Source organism: Colossoma macropomum, unplaced genomic scaffold, assembly GCF_904425465.1.
Source record: "Colossoma macropomum unplaced genomic scaffold, Colossoma_macropomum, whole genome shotgun sequence".
Taxonomy (NCBI): Eukaryota; Metazoa; Chordata; class Actinopteri; order Characiformes; family Serrasalmidae; genus Colossoma; species Colossoma macropomum.
The window spans coordinates 9,842,484-9,859,792 of NW_023494801.1; the positions used below are offsets into that span (position 1 = coordinate 9,842,484).

The 17,309-nt window shown below is 38.9% G+C and overlaps 2 protein-coding genes across 5 annotated transcripts in view; both read left to right on the plus strand.

The window, feature by feature from the left end:
- cacnb1 (calcium channel, voltage-dependent, beta 1 subunit) overlaps positions 1 to 6,062 on the plus strand; it is a 55,700-nt gene extending 49,638 nt beyond the window's left edge. For all 4 annotated transcript variants that reach the window (XM_036589498.1, XM_036589499.1, XM_036589500.1 and 1 more), the window contains one exon: positions 1,287 to 6,062. In XM_036589498.1, coding sequence (XP_036445391.1) covers positions 1,287 to 1,757 — 471 coding nt within the window. In that variant the 3' untranslated portion in view covers positions 1,758 to 6,062. The remainder of the gene's footprint in view (positions 1 to 1,286) is intronic.
- A 5,061-nt stretch (positions 6,063 to 11,123) lies between these two features.
- arl5c (ADP-ribosylation factor-like 5C) lies at positions 11,124 to 17,097 on the plus strand. The gene is made up of 6 exons (XM_036590054.1): positions 11,124 to 11,353; positions 12,381 to 12,441; positions 12,903 to 13,050; positions 15,107 to 15,190; positions 15,310 to 15,461; positions 16,426 to 17,097. Exons 1-6 carry the CDS (start codon positions 11,308 to 11,310, stop codon positions 16,472 to 16,474), a joined length of 540 nt encoding a protein of 179 aa, XP_036445947.1. The 5' UTR covers positions 11,124 to 11,307; the 3' UTR covers positions 16,475 to 17,097.
- Positions 17,098 to 17,309: the final 212 nt, after the last annotated feature.

Sequence of the window (17,309 nt, forward strand, 5' to 3'; positions counted from 1 at the left end):
CTGTAATAACACAGTGTCACCTGTGAGCTGGGAAAATCCCTTCCTTTCCTATGGCAGCCACTGTGGTGTTGAGTGGAGTTACTTCCAGTCATATGAGGTGTAGGAACAGATCATGTTGCCAATCTCCTGACTAACAGTTAATCAGTATGCACCTAAGCATGACTTTTTCTGGCAGTGGCTCCTTGTTGACATGTGGGAACACAGGTGAAATATGAAGGCCCTGTTTATTGGATCTTTACTGTTAGGGAAGGTTAAAAAGGAAAGAAGAGAAAGCTGAACGTTTGCTGAACATTTTACTCTATTTACAGTAAACTGCTAATGAACCACATCCCATATGCTGGAAACATCTTGCCTTTTGTAGTCTAAGGACGATTCAGTGCCTGCCAGTCACTTATCATCAACATAGACATTTCCTCAGGCTTATATTTTTGTTTAAATGAGGTGTAAGTAGCATTTTTACTCACGGATTTCATTTCATTTGTATTGTAGGATCTTTAAGAATTGCTGTGATGTTGACCAGCATGGGTCACCAGAATGCATAGTTAGTGTAGATATTTTTAAAACAGTCATCCAGTCTCCTGATCCAAATTTGTCAAGATATATCAAATGCAGTAGTGATGTTGTTATACAGGTCAAAAGGGCAGAGGCAAACATTTCATAATTTCATAAAAAGAAATCTTCAATGGTCAAAGTCAATGTGAATTAGAAAGTTTTAGCAGTGAGGAAAAATAATGGAATTTTGATGAAAGATAATGGATAAATAGATAAATTAAGAATTCTGTCTTTTAAAAAATATGATGAATCTTGCTTAATATGATCTTTGGCATGAACTAACAAGCTAAACAAAAGTACATTTTGACTTTAGGTGAACTTCATTGCTAAAGTCAGACTTCCTTTCTCCTCAAAACTACCTTATTTTAATTTCTAGTGACCTTATTCTCATCCACTTAACCATCTAGTAGCAAGAAGGCCAGCTAAAGAAGGATTTGTGGACCCACAAGTTTAATTTGACTGAGAACAGTGGCCTGAGAACAGTGCTGTATTTATGTATGTAATAGCTCCTGTAAATGGTTCACTTGTGTCACATTGCTCTATAGAGTACAAGGGTCCTAAAAGCCACTTGACTTGCTGATTTGTATTGATTTGAATTGTTGTAACATGTGTGACTTTAACTTGAACACTAACCCTTGCACTAATCTGCTGCCTGCTCTGCTCTTTTTTTGTGTGTGTCTCTGCATGCTGGTTGGCCTGGGCGTGCGGTTTGGGGCCGTGGCTTGCAATTGCAGGGGCCATTTCTGGTGCACAGTGAGCAGAAGAGGGAGGGGCCCGGTACAGAACGTGGCCTCCAGGACTACCAGACCGACCTGGGTGGCAAGCAGCCGCTGCGTTCCTCACGCAGCCAGTTGCACGCAGGGGGACGGGGCTTGTCACGGCAGGACACATTCGATTCGGAGACGCAGGGCAGTCGTGACTCCGCCTACACCGATGACATGGAGACAGATCCATACGAGGAACCGGACTCCTGCCGTGGCCGCTTAAACCCCGCCCACCACGCCCCCCGACAGGCGTCCTGGGAGGATGAAGGGGCGGAGCCTGATCAGGAGAACCTCAACATAGCGCCGCCGATGACCAATCAGCACCAACGTGGGCGAGGCAAGCTGAGGGAGCGCTACTGTCAAGACGCAGAGGTGGGCGAGAGCACAGTGGGCCGCAACCAAAACCAAGAGGAGTGGAGCAGAGACGTGTACATCCGCTAGAACCGTGAACCAGGGAGGAGGACTGGAAAAACGAGGAGAGAACAGAAGGGGATGGCGGGATGGTTTAAAGGAATAGTTCGGTCGGAAAAAGCTAATGTTGCTAACAATGAATGAAAAATCATCAAATTAAGATTTATTAGAAAAAAAGGGTAACACTTCACTTCTGTTTGCTTCTACTTACTGGTTATTATTTCTGGTAATTGTCATGACAGATGCCATAACGTTTAATGTCGTGACGGCTTATGTCACAAGCTAAATTTTGGCTGTGTACTTTAGTTAGCCATCATGACCTTATGACATGTAACGGTAACATGACACTGTTATATTACTGTCCATAATCTGTCATTTCAACCCATGATGGCATATAACATGTTAATGGCATTATGCCAACGCTATGTAACAGGGTTCAGGTAAAGTGTTGGCAAAAGCTAATGTTAGCTAATGTTGCTAACAACAAATGAAAATCTACCAGTTACCACTAAGTATAGAAAAGCTAATGTTAGCTAAAAAAGCTAATGTTAGCTCATGTTAGCATATGTTTCTAAATTAAAGAAAATCTACCAACTAGCATTAAGTAAAAATGCTAAGGCTAGTCAATGTTGCTAAAAACAAATGAGCATTAAGTAAATGACATTAGATTAGATTAGACCTACTACACATGTTTACACATATAAAGTGCACAAACAAGGCAAAGGGCTGAAGACATTTTACCAGTTGGGGGCTACTAGCCTCCAGTCATTGTTAGCCACTTTAGCTTGTTGGTTAAACTATTCCTTTAAGGCGGCATAAGGGTTTAAAGTGGTAAGAATGTCTAAAGCTGGATTTGTTTACAACCCAGAGAAACCGTCACAGGAAAAACGCTGTACAGTTCATACTTGCACCAAGCGCATTATACCAACCAGGCTTTCACTCATCACATATTCACTCGGTTTTATTTTGAGGGGAGGGAAGGGGGGCAAAGGTGCGCTCGTTTCAGTTTTTTTATCTTTATTTCTATCTCACTTTGTGTAATACTGCATGAACCCTTACCAGTAAGAGGATAGTTGCTGTTCCCAAGGAGAATTAAATAAGACTCATATAACCACAAATTTGTGTGTGAGTGTGAGTGTGAGTGCGTGCGAGTGTGTACGGGTGCATGAGTGTATGTGTGTTTTTGTCCTCTGTAGTCTTAATCAGGGTCTATCTGATACTAAATAAGACTTTATGCCCACTTTGGACTTCACTAGCCTCGATTTCTAAGTTTTTGAGTTTAGTTCAATTGACCTATCTAGGCTCACAAATGCCTTCTTTCATAGCGACTGGATTTTTGTTTATAGCAAAAAACCTATTCAAAGCTAATAAGTTTAGTTCTCCAGTTAAAAATGCTGCGCTAACAAGCCATGCTGTTGTAGCTAATTGAAAGTAGCCAGGTTGGAAGTGACAACAATTTTGCCACCATTCTAATGTTAGCTCTATTACAAAAAAAAAAAACTGCCACAGGTCTATCCTAACAGTGTGACCTGTCACATACATACACAATAAATATCATTTGACATTAATAACGCACTCTAAATTCACAGACTTTGACAAAATCTGAGTGGTATTCTACAAGATCTCATTAGCTTAAATGAGAGTTTTGCAACATTTGAAAGAGCGCATTTGTGGGTGTAGCCTGAGTAGGTTAATTCTGCAATGGAACTGAATGAAGTGGAAACTACATTAATATTAAAATAAATTTTATCCCTAAGATATTTCATTTCACCTAGCAGATATATTGGCTAAAATGAAAGTGATTTTTGTATTTGAATGCTCTACTGCCATCTCAGTGGTGCAGTGGATCCAGATAATCCTTTCACCTGGAAATCGAGGCTAGATCAAAACAGATCTCTGCAAAGAGCTGCCAATATTTTTCATGTATATACTTTCTCTGTTTCTTTGGAAATTATTTATTAGATGCTAGAAACTATATCACATCTTTGGCCTGTTCTAGCTCCATTGCTGCTATGTGTCTTTCCAGCCTGTACAGTGTGCTGTTCTAAAACTCACTTTCGTGGTATGAACAGCTTCAGTAAGGTGGCTAACACACACGAAAGCCCACCGGCATTAACTTAAATTATGCTAACAGGTATTATTATGCAAGAAAAAAAGAAACTTTGAAACTGCTTTATTAAATGTGATATCATTTCCCACATGTTTGAAGGAGTGTAACGTTACCAAACATGAATTGAAGAGTTCTAAAGAATGGTCTAAAGCACTTCCATCAAAGGCTAACACAGGTGACTGACATTGTCGAGTAGAGGTTTGTGTTGTTATTATTATGTGGCACTGTCCTGTCTCATGTGTTCATCTTCATCTGCAGTTCATGTGCCAGTCACCCAACTTAACCACTCACAAGTGCCGAAATATTTCACGAAACTACACCCACTGCCCACTGTGGGTCGTCTTAACTCATATTGACGTTGTGTGGGTGTGTTATGAAAGTGTCGCCTCTCTGTTTTGGCTGTAGAGACATGTCTGTGCTACTCTACTGGTTACTTTAGTTGCAGTAAGGTGCTGATTGTGTGACAACGTCTACCACCCGTTTCAATACTGGTTTTAACAAGCCCTCGCTCACTCCACTTGGCCTTACCATTTAACTTTGGGGGAATCCCCGATGTTATCTTATGGCCTGTTTCCTTACTGTATTAGCTCAAGTAAAGTGTGTTAGATGAGCTCTCAGGAGGGCCAGGGATCGAGTGAGCACAAGTGTCGACTTTAGGGGCAGAATTTGCCCAGAAATCACTGCGACCTGACACATTACCTATTTCAAACACAAAAATGGAGGCAGTCATGGTCTGGAGGTTGGGGAACCAGCCCTGTAACCGGAAAATCGTTGGTTTGATCCACTGAGCCAACAGTACGTGACTGAAGTGCCCTTTGGCAAGGCACCTAACCCCCAACTGCTCCCCGGGTGCTGTGGATAGGGCTGCCCACTGCTCCGGGCACATGTGCTCACTGCCCCTTAGTGTGTGTGAGTTAACTGCGGAGGTGAAATTTCCCCACTGTGGGACCCTAATAAGGGTCACTTGATCTTAAAAAAAGGCTTAAGCCCCTTTCACACTCACATACTTTTATGAGTAATGTTCGGGCTTTGTGTTGTTTGTGTCACATTTGTACTATTTTATCAGGATGCACACGTGCATTCATCTGAATTAATACATTTTCTCTCGTTAAAACTGAAAAACTGTAAAAACTGGTCTGCTTTGCAGGCCATGCTGCATCACTTTTGTGCAATAGCAACCATGCACGCATGCAAGGTATTTTTTCACTCACAAAAAAGTCAACTGCAAAAGAGGAAAAAAAGCGTCACAGAAACCCTCAGCTTTGCCGAACATAATATTGACGTCTTTGCCTTTCCTGATAAAGTTTTGGCTTTTGCTCACAAATGCGGCCTCCTTGTAATTTGTATTGGCTCTCAAGCAGGTACATTTATCGGGATTTCGATAACCTCTTACTGTTTTATTACTGTTAAATTAGTAATAAACAAAGCCGTATGAAAGCTGTAGAAGTTCACTACTTTAAAACTCTTAACATTTGACTTGCCAAGTTTTAGGTAGCAAACTACTCATTCTGATATACAGGAGTCCACTAGCTCACTGAGGCCAACCTGCCAGGGGTTATTCTGCTCTTTGCTGTCTACTACTCCTCAAATTCTGAGAGTGGCTGCTTGTGTAAAATAGGTGTGACACACATCCAAGTGGTGAGGGGAAATTTGCGAGGGCATGTTATAAAAAAGTACTGAAACGGGGCCTAGATTTCAACATAGTCTGAAAACAATTCATACACACACACACACACACACACACACAGAGAGTAAATCTTCTACTGCCTTTTTCTCCTGTTATTGCCTTTTGTGTCTCTATCTTTGTGGCCATTTTATAAACCAGGATTGTATGTGTGTGTGTGTGTGTGTGTGTGTGTGTGTGTGTGTGTGTGTGTAGGTGTGTGTGTGTGTGTGTGTGTGTGTGTAAAGGGGCATTTAAAAAAAAGCCTTTGGTGTGCAGACAGTTTGTGAAAGTCTTTGATGGGCCTATTTTTACTCGCCTATGTTTCAAAAAGGACATCATGCTGATGATGAAATTCAGTAAATAATCTGAGTAAATAGCTTAATAAATAATGTTATTGTTGCGTTATCGCAATTGTTAATATATTGGAAAAAAAACAAAAACATGTAATCTTTGGTGCCTGATTGTAGCTCCATTTTGCTTTTTTTGCCTTTTGTTTTTAATCTGTGGGTAAATTCGTATTTTAATTAAAACTTTTAATCAGATTCAACCCTTTACTGTGTTTAACATGTGTTTCTGTCTTTTTTTTCTGCTTTTGGGAAGTACAGTAGATGCCAAAGTAAATGCTCATACAGTAAAATAGTACAGGGCAGATGAAAAGAAATTCTTCACGTATTTAATTTTTCCCCTGATGTCCACTTATGACATTTGTAAAAACAAGTTAATACATCCTCTACAGGAAACAAACTCCTGCAGATTTTAATGCACAATGTCTGTTTATTTGTTTGGTTTAACATTTTGGCAAAAAATATATATAAAATATCGCCTTGTTTAATTTTAATATGTTCAATTTAGCAAATAAACAGTAATTGTGCATTAAAATGTGGAGAAGTGTGTTCTCTGTAAAGGATTTGTTAAATTATTTTTACATAGAAAATCAATTAAACATGTCATTTAATCAGGGGTGCCCAAATACGCTCTGTTGTGATTGGAAGCCCAGTATTGTGCCTGAATCAACAGACAGTCCAGACTAAAACCATCTTCATCACTGCTATGTGAATAGACAGAGCTAAACTGCAGTGGATGTATGTTAATGAGCTGCTTTTTTGTGACATCACAAAAACAGTCTATTCAAAACAGGCTGTTTTCACAGCTAAGTTTTCAAAGATGGACTATATGTACTGAGAAGTGAGTGCTAAGTTTTGAAACTTTATCAGTCTTTACATACATACAGTTATTTTATTTAAATAAATTGAGGAACATTCCATTCCACATGATTTGGGCCCTTTAAAGGAAACAATACAGTAGAAGGGCAAACTGAGAGACAAACTATATTGATGGGAGAACAAAGAGCATGACGTCATGTGGAGGAGAACAATAAAACAAAAGAGGAAATAGAAGAGCGGGAAGAGTGGAATGACAGAGAGCAGACAGGGGGATGTGAAAGGGGAAAGAAGGAGCATTTATAGGGGGCAATTGTGTCTGTTTTTGAAGTCAAACTACTGAATGATTTCACACATTTCACACATTCGCTTCCAATTTACAGACTCACACTCAACACATATCCTGAAGGGGGAAGTCCATATTGGTCAGGAGTCCACAGTCTATGACAGCTTGCATAAAACATCTTAAATACGTAATTAGTTTATAAATATTTATGTATACATGTCTTAGTTTTTATAAATATTTAATTAGTGTAGTTCATACATATTTAATTAAGTTGTTAACTGCCTAAGAGATATTTACTTAAGATAAGAGTGTACTTAAAGAGCCAATCCACTGATTAATCAAATTTCTGCATAATTCAATAATTGCAATGTAAACAGTCATTCAAAGTGGTTTGATATGAAATCTACAAACTAGAAAAACTTACTGAGTCAAGTTTAATGTTTAACTCGGTTACTGAGTTTAATGCCTCTAGAATCTTCTTAACATACAGCTATTACATAAAATGGTTACCAATGTGCTGCCTGACTCCTGAGACATTGCTTTGATTTTTGCTCATAGTTTTGAGATCAGATTTTTGGCCTAATTTGTTTTTAATGCACTCATAGCAGAGAGGTATATGTAGTGTGTTAAGGCAAAATAAAACTTTTTTTGTTAATTTATCTCTATTCTACCATTATCAGCATAACATATAAAAACTAGACACATGTAAATTCACCAGTTATTTTGGATAGCAAATAAAATGGCTACATTTTATGCCGTCAAAATTGCAGTCTCTGGTTTCAGCATCACTGTAAAGAGTTTTCTCTTTATAGTGCACAATTTCACATCCAACCACTTCAAATTACTTTGTTTATGTAACAATTTGTGTGAAGTGTTTTGAAAAATGAATGGAGTTCCCCTGTAAAGGCATTGCATTAAACGTCTTAACTGCTGTTCTGAGCCCACATGCTTATACTTCAGTGTTTTATAGCACTGTGTTTTTAGCAGCTGTCAAAAAAGACCTAAAACTTGTACTTTCCATTTAAAAATTTCCTGGAAATTTTTTTGTATAGTTTAGTTAAAGTAAAGGGAAGTGTAAGTGAAAATATCAGCCTGCAGAATCAGCCTCTCTAAAGCATCCTGATATTTGCCTGGTCTCTCTGTAATGCCTTAGGATGACATTTGTCTTATAAGACTTTTGAAATACCAGACCAAGATCATCTGAAGTGTCTGTACTTTTATCTACTTGTAACACAATGAGCTGATCAGTATCTGTGAATGAATCACAATGAGGTGTAGCCAAAGCTAGTAGAGTGTCAAAATGTTTCATTTAAATGTAGTTACTAGAAGAGAGTAGATGAAAACCAACACTTGGTCTAATGTAGAATGATACACACCCCAGAACTTTAGTTAAATGTTTCTCTGTCTGATTCAACTCATCAACTAACCCTTCTTAAAAGGAAATACAGCTGATTTCAGCATTTATGTATAGCTAAATGGTTAAGATGTAAACGAAGTCGTTCTAAATGGTTTGATGTGAAATGCTCCAATTTATTTCATTTTATTTCTTTATTTTTAAAATGCTTTCATGGCAGAGGGTAACATGTAGAATGCTGTAGGGAAAACTAGTACCCAAAGAAAACCCATTCTTTTCAGATTTTACACTATTTTACCTTAATTTGTATTACATACAAAAATTACATATAAAAAATTACATGTAAAAAACTTGACATGTAGATTCACTGGTCATTTTGGACAGCAATTAAAATGGCTGTTTTAGGATTGTAGACATTGTGACTCCTATTTCCATTGTTAAATTTCTCTTCAGAGCACCATTGATTAGTGGAATTCCATTGCACTAAACTGTTCTTAGCTAGCTTAGCCAGTATACTTCTAAAACATTTTACAGCACTGTGTTTATAAGTTTGCGAAAACTTAATTCACAAAGGCCTAGAACTCAATTTGCCCTTAAGGACTTTTTTGCACTTTCCCCTTAAGAATTCTCTCAGAGTGCAGCTGTGTAGTGTGTAAGTGAAAACCTGGCCAAAATTACTGACAAAAAACAGCCATATAATCTCTCTGTAAACATCTTAATATTTACCTGATCTCTACAATGCTTTAGGAAACCAAGCCAAGATCATCTGAAGTGTTTGTTCCTTTATCTACATTTAACTGTATTAGAGACAATGGATCTGATTGGTAATTGTAAAGGAAACACAACGAAGTACAGCTTGATTTCCATAAACCATGCCAAGGCTGGTGGAGAATAATTCAATTGTGATTAGTTACAAGAACAGAAAAAAAGTGAAAGACACCCTTTAGTGTATAGTCCTAAGTCTTTATGTTAAATGTTCAGCCTAACAAGTTCTAATCATCCTGAAAATGACTCTGCTGAAAAAACAGCACAGTCTAAGCTGGTCTAAGCTGGTTTAGTGCTGTTTTAGCTGGTCACCCAGCATGGTCATGCTTGTTGAATAGCATACCAGCATCCAAAACACAACATTGCCAGGTTTGGTGGTGAATAGTATAACTGCTTCTAATGCTGCTGACCAGCTACCAGAATCCAAAACACAACATAGGTTGGGTTTGCTAGTGACCAGCAATGCTTGTTTATGCTGTTTTCTCTAGCAGGAAGTGTTCAGTCTTACAGTCTAAAATTTGGCCAGTTACTGTATCACGTAGCAAATGTTCTGAATGAATAATGATAATGGCAAAAAAATGGCAATCAGGTGAAATAATGCTCAAGCTTTTTATTGAGTCATCATGAACAGAAAACAGGCTGGGACGTGGGTTGTTGTAGTGCTGAGGTTGACATTTTTATCTCAATCTAAACTCTCTCGCTCTTTCTGTGCTTCTCTGAATCACACAAACACACTTCCACACAAACACATTCACAATTCTTCTATTGTGTGGGCATGTGTGCATTTCATATCTTTCTTCGGTATCTCTTTGGTCTGATCTGTATGTGTTTTTTTCGCTCAGACGTGTGATGACTCATACCTCAAAACCCGTGCACTTACTTACATAATGGGGAAACGGAAGAGCGAATGAGGCTCAACTGCACGCTTCAAAAAACGGAAAATAAATCATCTGCTTCTGCAAAACCAGGCGTGTCATAACCTAGAACTACAGCTGAAAGATTTCCTCATTCCTCGTGAAGCTAATCAAAGCTTTTGGCACCATGTATCCAACTATACACAGGCAGGGACGGATCCTGGTTTCTTGGGGCCTCTCAGCACAAGTGTCTTTAGAGACCACAAGACCTAAGGCCCCCCAAGGCCTGTCAGTGATCCATCGCTGCACATGTGCTTTTATAAATATTTTTATCTTTGTGCTTCAAAGCTCATAATTACAGTAACATTTGTTTTTAAAAAATTATATTATAATTAAATTAAATTAAAATTATGTTTAAAAATGAAGTCCCACAGTATTCTAAAAATCCTAATAAGAGTATTTAAAAGGCCTCAGTCTTACAGTAACATATTTGGCCTGGTCAGGGGGGCTCGGGGGGCCTCTGGGCATGAGTGTTGACAACAAAGGCCTGAGGCCCCACCAAGGCCCCACTGGGCTGGTTGGTGATTCATCCCTGCACACAGGCAGAGTTTATCAATATTCTACAACACTTTGTTCTTCAAAAATCATAATTGCAGTAAATAATTATGTTTAAAACACCCCACAATATTCTAACAATCCTAATAAGCGTCTATAAAAAGCTTCAGTCTTACTGTAACAGATTTCGCTGTAAAATACTGTCACTATCTCTTGTATTGTAGGAAAGCAGTAGTTCCCACAGCAGTTTGTCACAACCAAATTATATTTTTGATAATTACCAGTTACTTCAAGCTAAATTCTTTGAAGCAAATTCAGGCTTGTTTATTTGTTTGTTTTTTACCTGAACCGTTTACAAGAGTCCCGGGAATTTCTTGAGCTCTCTCTTTTTCTCTTTCGCTTCCTATCTTTCTGATTACTTTGAATTTTCCCTGCCTGGAAATCCCAGGCGAGAACGAAAACAAAATAAACTTCTGCTCTGATGACCATATTTGGAACGCCGGTTGCACGCATTCAAACGAGGAAACCCTACGTCAGATCCGCAGGTGGCCAATCAAGCTCATTGTTTCCACGCACTTTCTTCAACGCGTCACCAGTACGTCACGTTCCAGCACATTGCGCCCCGCCCCCTTCTCCCCTATAGCCTCTCCGTACTTGAAGAAATCATTCAACCGATATTGTGGCCTCGGGCTCGACAGCTTCGCTGGAAGAAAGTAACGTTAATTAAAAGGAAATCGCCGAAGAGCTGCGTCTTATCAGCGACACAAGACAACGTGGGTTTAGGGAAAGACCGCACTGTGTACTGAACCGCAATCGACGCTTTTTTAAAAATGGGAGTACTTTTTACCAGACTGATGGCTGTGTTCGGTGACAGAGGTAAGACACGGCTGCTTATTACTTTGTTATAACTTCGTTATAATGAAGCTTTTTGTTCTGCAGGTGCTGCCAGTCATCACTGTGGTGTCCTTTCAGTAGCCCATTACATTTAAGCAACTTTGACATTAACTTTAAAGGCCTGACCTGGCGTTTTATATCTTTGTCTTGGTCAGTTTCATGGATTTTGCTGCCAGTTATTGAGGCAGGGAGACTCTTAATGTTGAATGGTAGTTTTCATACTGATTATTACTAGTCTTGGAGAGGTAGTGACGATTTGAATGGTCAATAGAACCCCTTTCTGTCCAGCAGTAGACTTAAAGAAGAGTTCACCGAAAAATCTAATTTACACAGTATTACCATTGCCCTAAATATAGTTCATCAGCTGAGGCATGTTGGCTTTTTAGTTTTGTCCTGGAGCTACGAGGCTAATGTGGCTAATAAGTAATGGAAGTCTACCTTTTCAGTGCGATAGACTTCTATTATATTTAGCACTTTCACTGCTAAAGTAAAGAAGCAGACTTCAGACATCAGATATGTCTTAGCTGATGGACAGGTTTGGGGTAAGAGGTAAACTGTTTAAGTAACCCTAGCCCTAACCCATTCCTTTAGTTTGTGTTAAGAGATCTGGCCTGATTTTGCTCCCCTTAGCTGAGTTCCTCAGCCAAATCCTATCACACAGAACTATCTAGGCTAGATGTTCTAGATTATTGGTTTATGTGGATGTTCTCTACTGCTGACCTCAGCAGAGTTCAGGCTGTGGCCAGTTACGTAAACCCTAATGCTGTCGACAGGTTGAAAGTGCATAACTGTTCAGTTGTCTTTTCTTCAGATGAGATAGTGTCTCATGATTATGCTGTACAATACTGAGTCAGCTAAACATGCATGAGCGTGTTTCTGAGGCCAGTATCAGTGAAAGGAATGTGTGCTTCTTTGCGTGATATTTGGCCTTTTACCTACAAGGATACACCTGGGTTTCTGTGACTTTTTGTATCATGCATGCTTACTTTTCTCTCTCCTCCTCTTCCAGAGCACAAAGTGATCATTGTGGGTTTGGATAATGCTGGGAAGACGACAATTCTCTATCAGTTGTAAGTGTCTCTGATTTTTAAATCTGCTTGATGTTGGAGGCCCAAATTTCATTCACAGCTTGCATATTTCAGCTTTAGGCCCAGCCAAAGAAGCAAATTTGGTGTTCAGCATAATCTCCTGACTACAACTGACAAGAACTCCCCTGTACTTAGTGAAAAAAACGAAAAACCATGAAGCAAACTTTAGAGAAAACCTTTAAAATCCTTCTAAGCTTTGTGCTTCTGACCACTGGCTCCTATTATAAGTGTTTTGAGTCTGCAGTTTTTCTGTTCTTTTAAATCAGAAGATTTGTCAGAATTGTCACAAATCTCAGTGGAGTATTTGTTTAAGCCTTTTTTTTGAAAAATGCTGCTGTGTTTATTGGCTGAGTATTATAGCACCACCTGCTGGACACAACTCATTTAGCAATTTAAATGCAGGCTGAGATATTGTATAACTTATTTCTCCCCCCCCTCCCTAGTTTGACCAAAGAGGCTGTGCACACCACTCCTACCATTGGCAGCAATGTGGAGGAAATTAACGTCAAGAAAACACGCTTCCTTGTTTGGGATATCGGGGGCCAGGAGACCCTCAGAGCCAGCTGGAGCACCTACTACTGCAATACAGAGGTGTGTGCCTGACAATGGCAGGAAATAGGAGAGGGAGACACCTTTTAAGAGATTTTGGAGTGCATTTTTTGCTGTTTTATATTCTTTTTATAAGCAGTGATTTCTAAAAGTATTTCAGCTGTGATATTTGGTTCTGTACTTAATCTTTTTGGACACAGATCTGGTGTTAAATGTTGCTTTTGCTTATGGAGAGTATTATTGGTGTTAAATAACATGAGTATTTGCAGCAGAATGATCATGGCTGTATGGTGGAAGGAGTATTTCTAAACGGCCCACTTAGCAAAACAAAGCCTGGTGGATGGCTCTTGTAGAACAATAAGTAGATAATGGGAGATCCCATTTGTTTTAAGAAGAAGAACCCTAGAAGGCTTATAAGAAACACTGTGGTCTTTTCGAAGACCACCATATCATCACTGTTGGAGCAAAACCTTGTTCTATTGTGTCTATTCATCTTGAAATGTTCACACAGTTTAAAAGGCAACTGGCATTTTTTAATTCTATGAAAACAAGAAAGTGGAGGTACAAGTTTCGACAGTGGCAGTTTGCAGAAAGCTATGTGAACAGAACCACCTGGTTACAGTTTGGTTAAAAATTGCAGCCTGTTGAGTTTACTTTGAGCCCATTAAGTTTATGGAGATTGAGATTTTCCAGTGATCTCAGAAAATGGAAAAAAGTACAGAGGAAAATGAACTGTCCATGATCCAGGCCTTGGGCTGCCACTGAAACCAGCTCACTTATCTTCATTACTAACTTGACTGCTGGTGGTAGGTATTTCTGTAGCCCTCATCTGAGTCTGAAAGCGCAAGCTCATGTCTGCGTAGGCCGGGGGGTTCAGGAACACTTCTAGACAGGCAAACCATCAGTATCAGATGATGTTTGTGTGTCACAGACATCAGAGTATAATTACATGAAACGGATGTGCAACCACATATTTGAAGTGCAGCAAAACGTACTTCCTCATATTTTGTCCTCTGACACAAACTCATGTACCCTAGTGAGGTGATTGACGTATGATTTCCTTCTTTAAAGCAGTGAATGTATTTAAATGAAAGCTTACATGCCACTGACATACAGAGCCAAAACAACAAAAATGTGTTCCTTTTTTAAAAATCTGCATCAAATATCTACAAACTAATACAGTGTTATAGGGAAATTCCACTGTTTTTCAAAATGTTTGCATAAATAAAATGAACATGTACTATATCAGAATTGTTCACAGCCTTGATAGTGATAGGAACCAGCGTTTTAGAGCTACCTCACAGAACGTTGTTTAATATTTTATTAAACAGTTTTCTGTTCACTGGTATGAAGACCCTGATGCTTGACAATAGTTCTACAGTAGTTTTTGATATGGTTCTTTACCTAAAACATATATTATTTTTTAAAAATCCATTCATGGCAGAGAGGTACACTACCACTATTTCACAATTGACATTGCAATTACATATTACAGTTACATACAATTGACATTCAACATTACATAAAACCTTCAGAAAACATGTGTAAGTTCATAGGTCATCTTGCATAGTAAACAAAATGTATATTTGTTGTAGACACACAACCCCTGGTTCCTATCACCACCATTGTAAAGAAATCTAAGTCAAATCAAATTACTCTGAATGACTACATCTTAACGATTAATTTTACAGACATTTTCAAAAGTTGGTGGAATTCCCCTTTAAACTCACCATTCAGAGAAATTAAGTAATAATAGTAAAGAATTTTGAAGTTATTAGTCTAAATAACTGAGATCTGGAACTTCCCACTTTTCCTCAGAGTAAAATATGTTTGGAAATGTGTATGTGGAATATGTATGGAAAATGCTTATTACTATGTTAATGCCAAATTTATAATCTTTTGCAGTGCATAATATAGGATGATTCTCTAACTACAATATAAATTGCAAAAGCTTTTATTCTCTTCTACATGACTATATGCCATGTCTCATTTCTGCATCCACTGTTCTTTGCTGTCATCATGCTTTTATTTATCAGCAGTAAAAGTGATTAAGTGATAGTAAGTGTTTAACGACTATCTCTATTTCTGTATCTTGCAGATAGTGATCCTGGTGGTTGACAGTACAGATCGGGAGCGTTTGACTCTTACCAAAGAAGAGCTTCATCGAATGCTTGCACATGAAGTGAGTTGATATGCATCTCCACCTGCATGTCCTGGTCATTTACATTTTTTCATATTTGGTCATCAGTGTTTAGAATCTATACCTAAACCTCTCTCTCTCTTTTTCTGTGCCATGTTCAGGATCTGCAGAATGCCTCAGTGCTGGTGTTGGCCAATAAGCAGGACATGAAGGACAGCATGACAGCAGCAGAAATTTCCCACTGTCTTACCCTCAGTTCACTAACAGCCCGCTCATGGCATGTCCAGGCCTGCTGCGCGCTCACTGGAGAGGGGTGAGTGTTAAATATATTTAAAATAGGGCTCCATGATATGGACAAAATAACTGTATTACAAATGCATTATGCCTTGCAATGCATTATACAACAGTCAGTTTCGACAGCACAGTCTGATTGGTCGAGAAGCGTTCTACCTGTGCTGTTTTTTGTGATAAAATTTTTTGTTTTCCCAAAAACTGTACCATTCACTGGTTGCACTGGTTGCCAAGTTTCTACTTTAGCACGTACAAATACAGAAAATAGATTAGATAACTTCGGTAAGATAACGTTTGACCTGCAGCCCGCTTAGTCAGATTTTAAAGAAAGGAATGACAGCAGGAATACCTTAGATTATGGTTGCCATGTACAAACAAGGCAGTACTCAAACAAGATAGGCTGTGAAATGCTATACAGACTGACTGGAACAAAATCATTCAGGATAATCTGGCAAATATGTAAAAAACTGCGCTGAACCAAATATTGTCACAGTTTTATGTCTCTATCTGTAACGTGAAAGGCTACTACTTTTTTTGGCTGAAGGAACTGCCAACATTAAATAACAGTTGGGCTTGTTTTCTTTATTTTTTCTTTATTTTGCAGAATGGTTGCATAAAAGCAATAAACACTCATTATGTGTTATCGCAAATAACAACATGGCTGCATTTGGTCACAAGCGTTCTATGGTGTAATTAAAAAAAGCACCGGCGAATCAGTAATGTGACAGGGTTAAAGACTGGTCTGCATTTGGTTTGCTGTATTACATGAATACCGTAATTCATCGCAAAAAGCAACAGAAACATTCACCTGCAACAAGATGCTCACATCTGGTACAAAAACACTGTGACTGGCAAGAGGGCTTATGTACATTCTGCAGCCATCTGTGATACATTTTACCCCTTTTGAAAAGGGTAACACATTCAGTTGTTGTAATGTAGGTCAGACATCATTTACTTATCCCACTTTCATCTTCTCCCCTCTCTAGTTTACCAGCGAGTTTGGACTGGATGCGTTCTCGGGTGGTAGCGAACTAGTCCAGCGATGATTCGTCATTACTTTCTGGAGCCAGAGAGAATAAGCCAGGCCTGCCTTTGCCCTTGCCAAGCCCACAGTGCCTCAGTCTGGAGTGGAGCCAACTCAGAGCCCCCTTCAAACACAACAGACTGGAGGCACCACATGCCACGAGCTTTCTTCCCAGGAGAGGATAAAACTTTGGACATATAAGTGGCCATATGGGCATGTACGTGTGTATATCCACTTGCGTGTGTGTTTGCGTATTATGTGACTCCGTTTTAGAGGTCCATAGTGTTTACATTGCAAACGAATTGTGTTGATCAGGGCAGGAGAATTCTGCTGTGATATGCTGAACTCCTAGTGAACAGTGTCTTCTGGCCAGTGGCACCACAGTTGTTGGGAGTGAGGGTCACTGCCTAAAGACAGCCCATTAGTGGGTGGAGTCTAGTCATATGGTTGTTCAGAGAGGTGCTCAGCATTTAAGCTATGGAAGAATTACTTGAAATATTTAAATGGACCTTATTTGTTTCTGTTGGACAGATATGACACCTGTGCATGCTGTAATGAAATAAGTATTGTAATTCTGAAAGCAGGCCAATTATTCAGGTTCATGTTTTCTTTTTCTTTTTTCACATTTTTATACAAATAAAAGTTATTGAAAAAATCTTGTCACTTTGGAATTGTTTCTTATTGAAAAAGTGCATAAGCGATAGTTTCTTTAGTCTGTCTATTATTCCTAATTAAGAGACTGCAAGCTATTATTTCGATGTAACAGTCAAAAGCTTCAGAAAATAAGCCATAATTTCAACAGGCTGCCATAAACAGAGAGGAGGAAAGGCAGGCAATATTTTTCTA

Bases quoted from the DNA above. Each gene is read 5' to 3' on its own strand.
- arl5c (XM_036590054.1), top strand. From the start codon at position 11,308: ATGGGAGTACTTTTTACCAGACTGATGGCTGTGTTCGGTGACAGAG. The intron at 15,191-15,309 runs GTGAGTTGATAT...TGCCATGTTCAG, and splicing joins ATCGAATGCTTGCACATGAA to GATCTGCAGAATGCCTCAGT. The intron at 15,462-16,425 runs GTGAGTGTTAAA...TCCCCTCTCTAG, and splicing joins TGCGCGCTCACTGGAGAGGG to TTTACCAGCGAGTTTGGACT.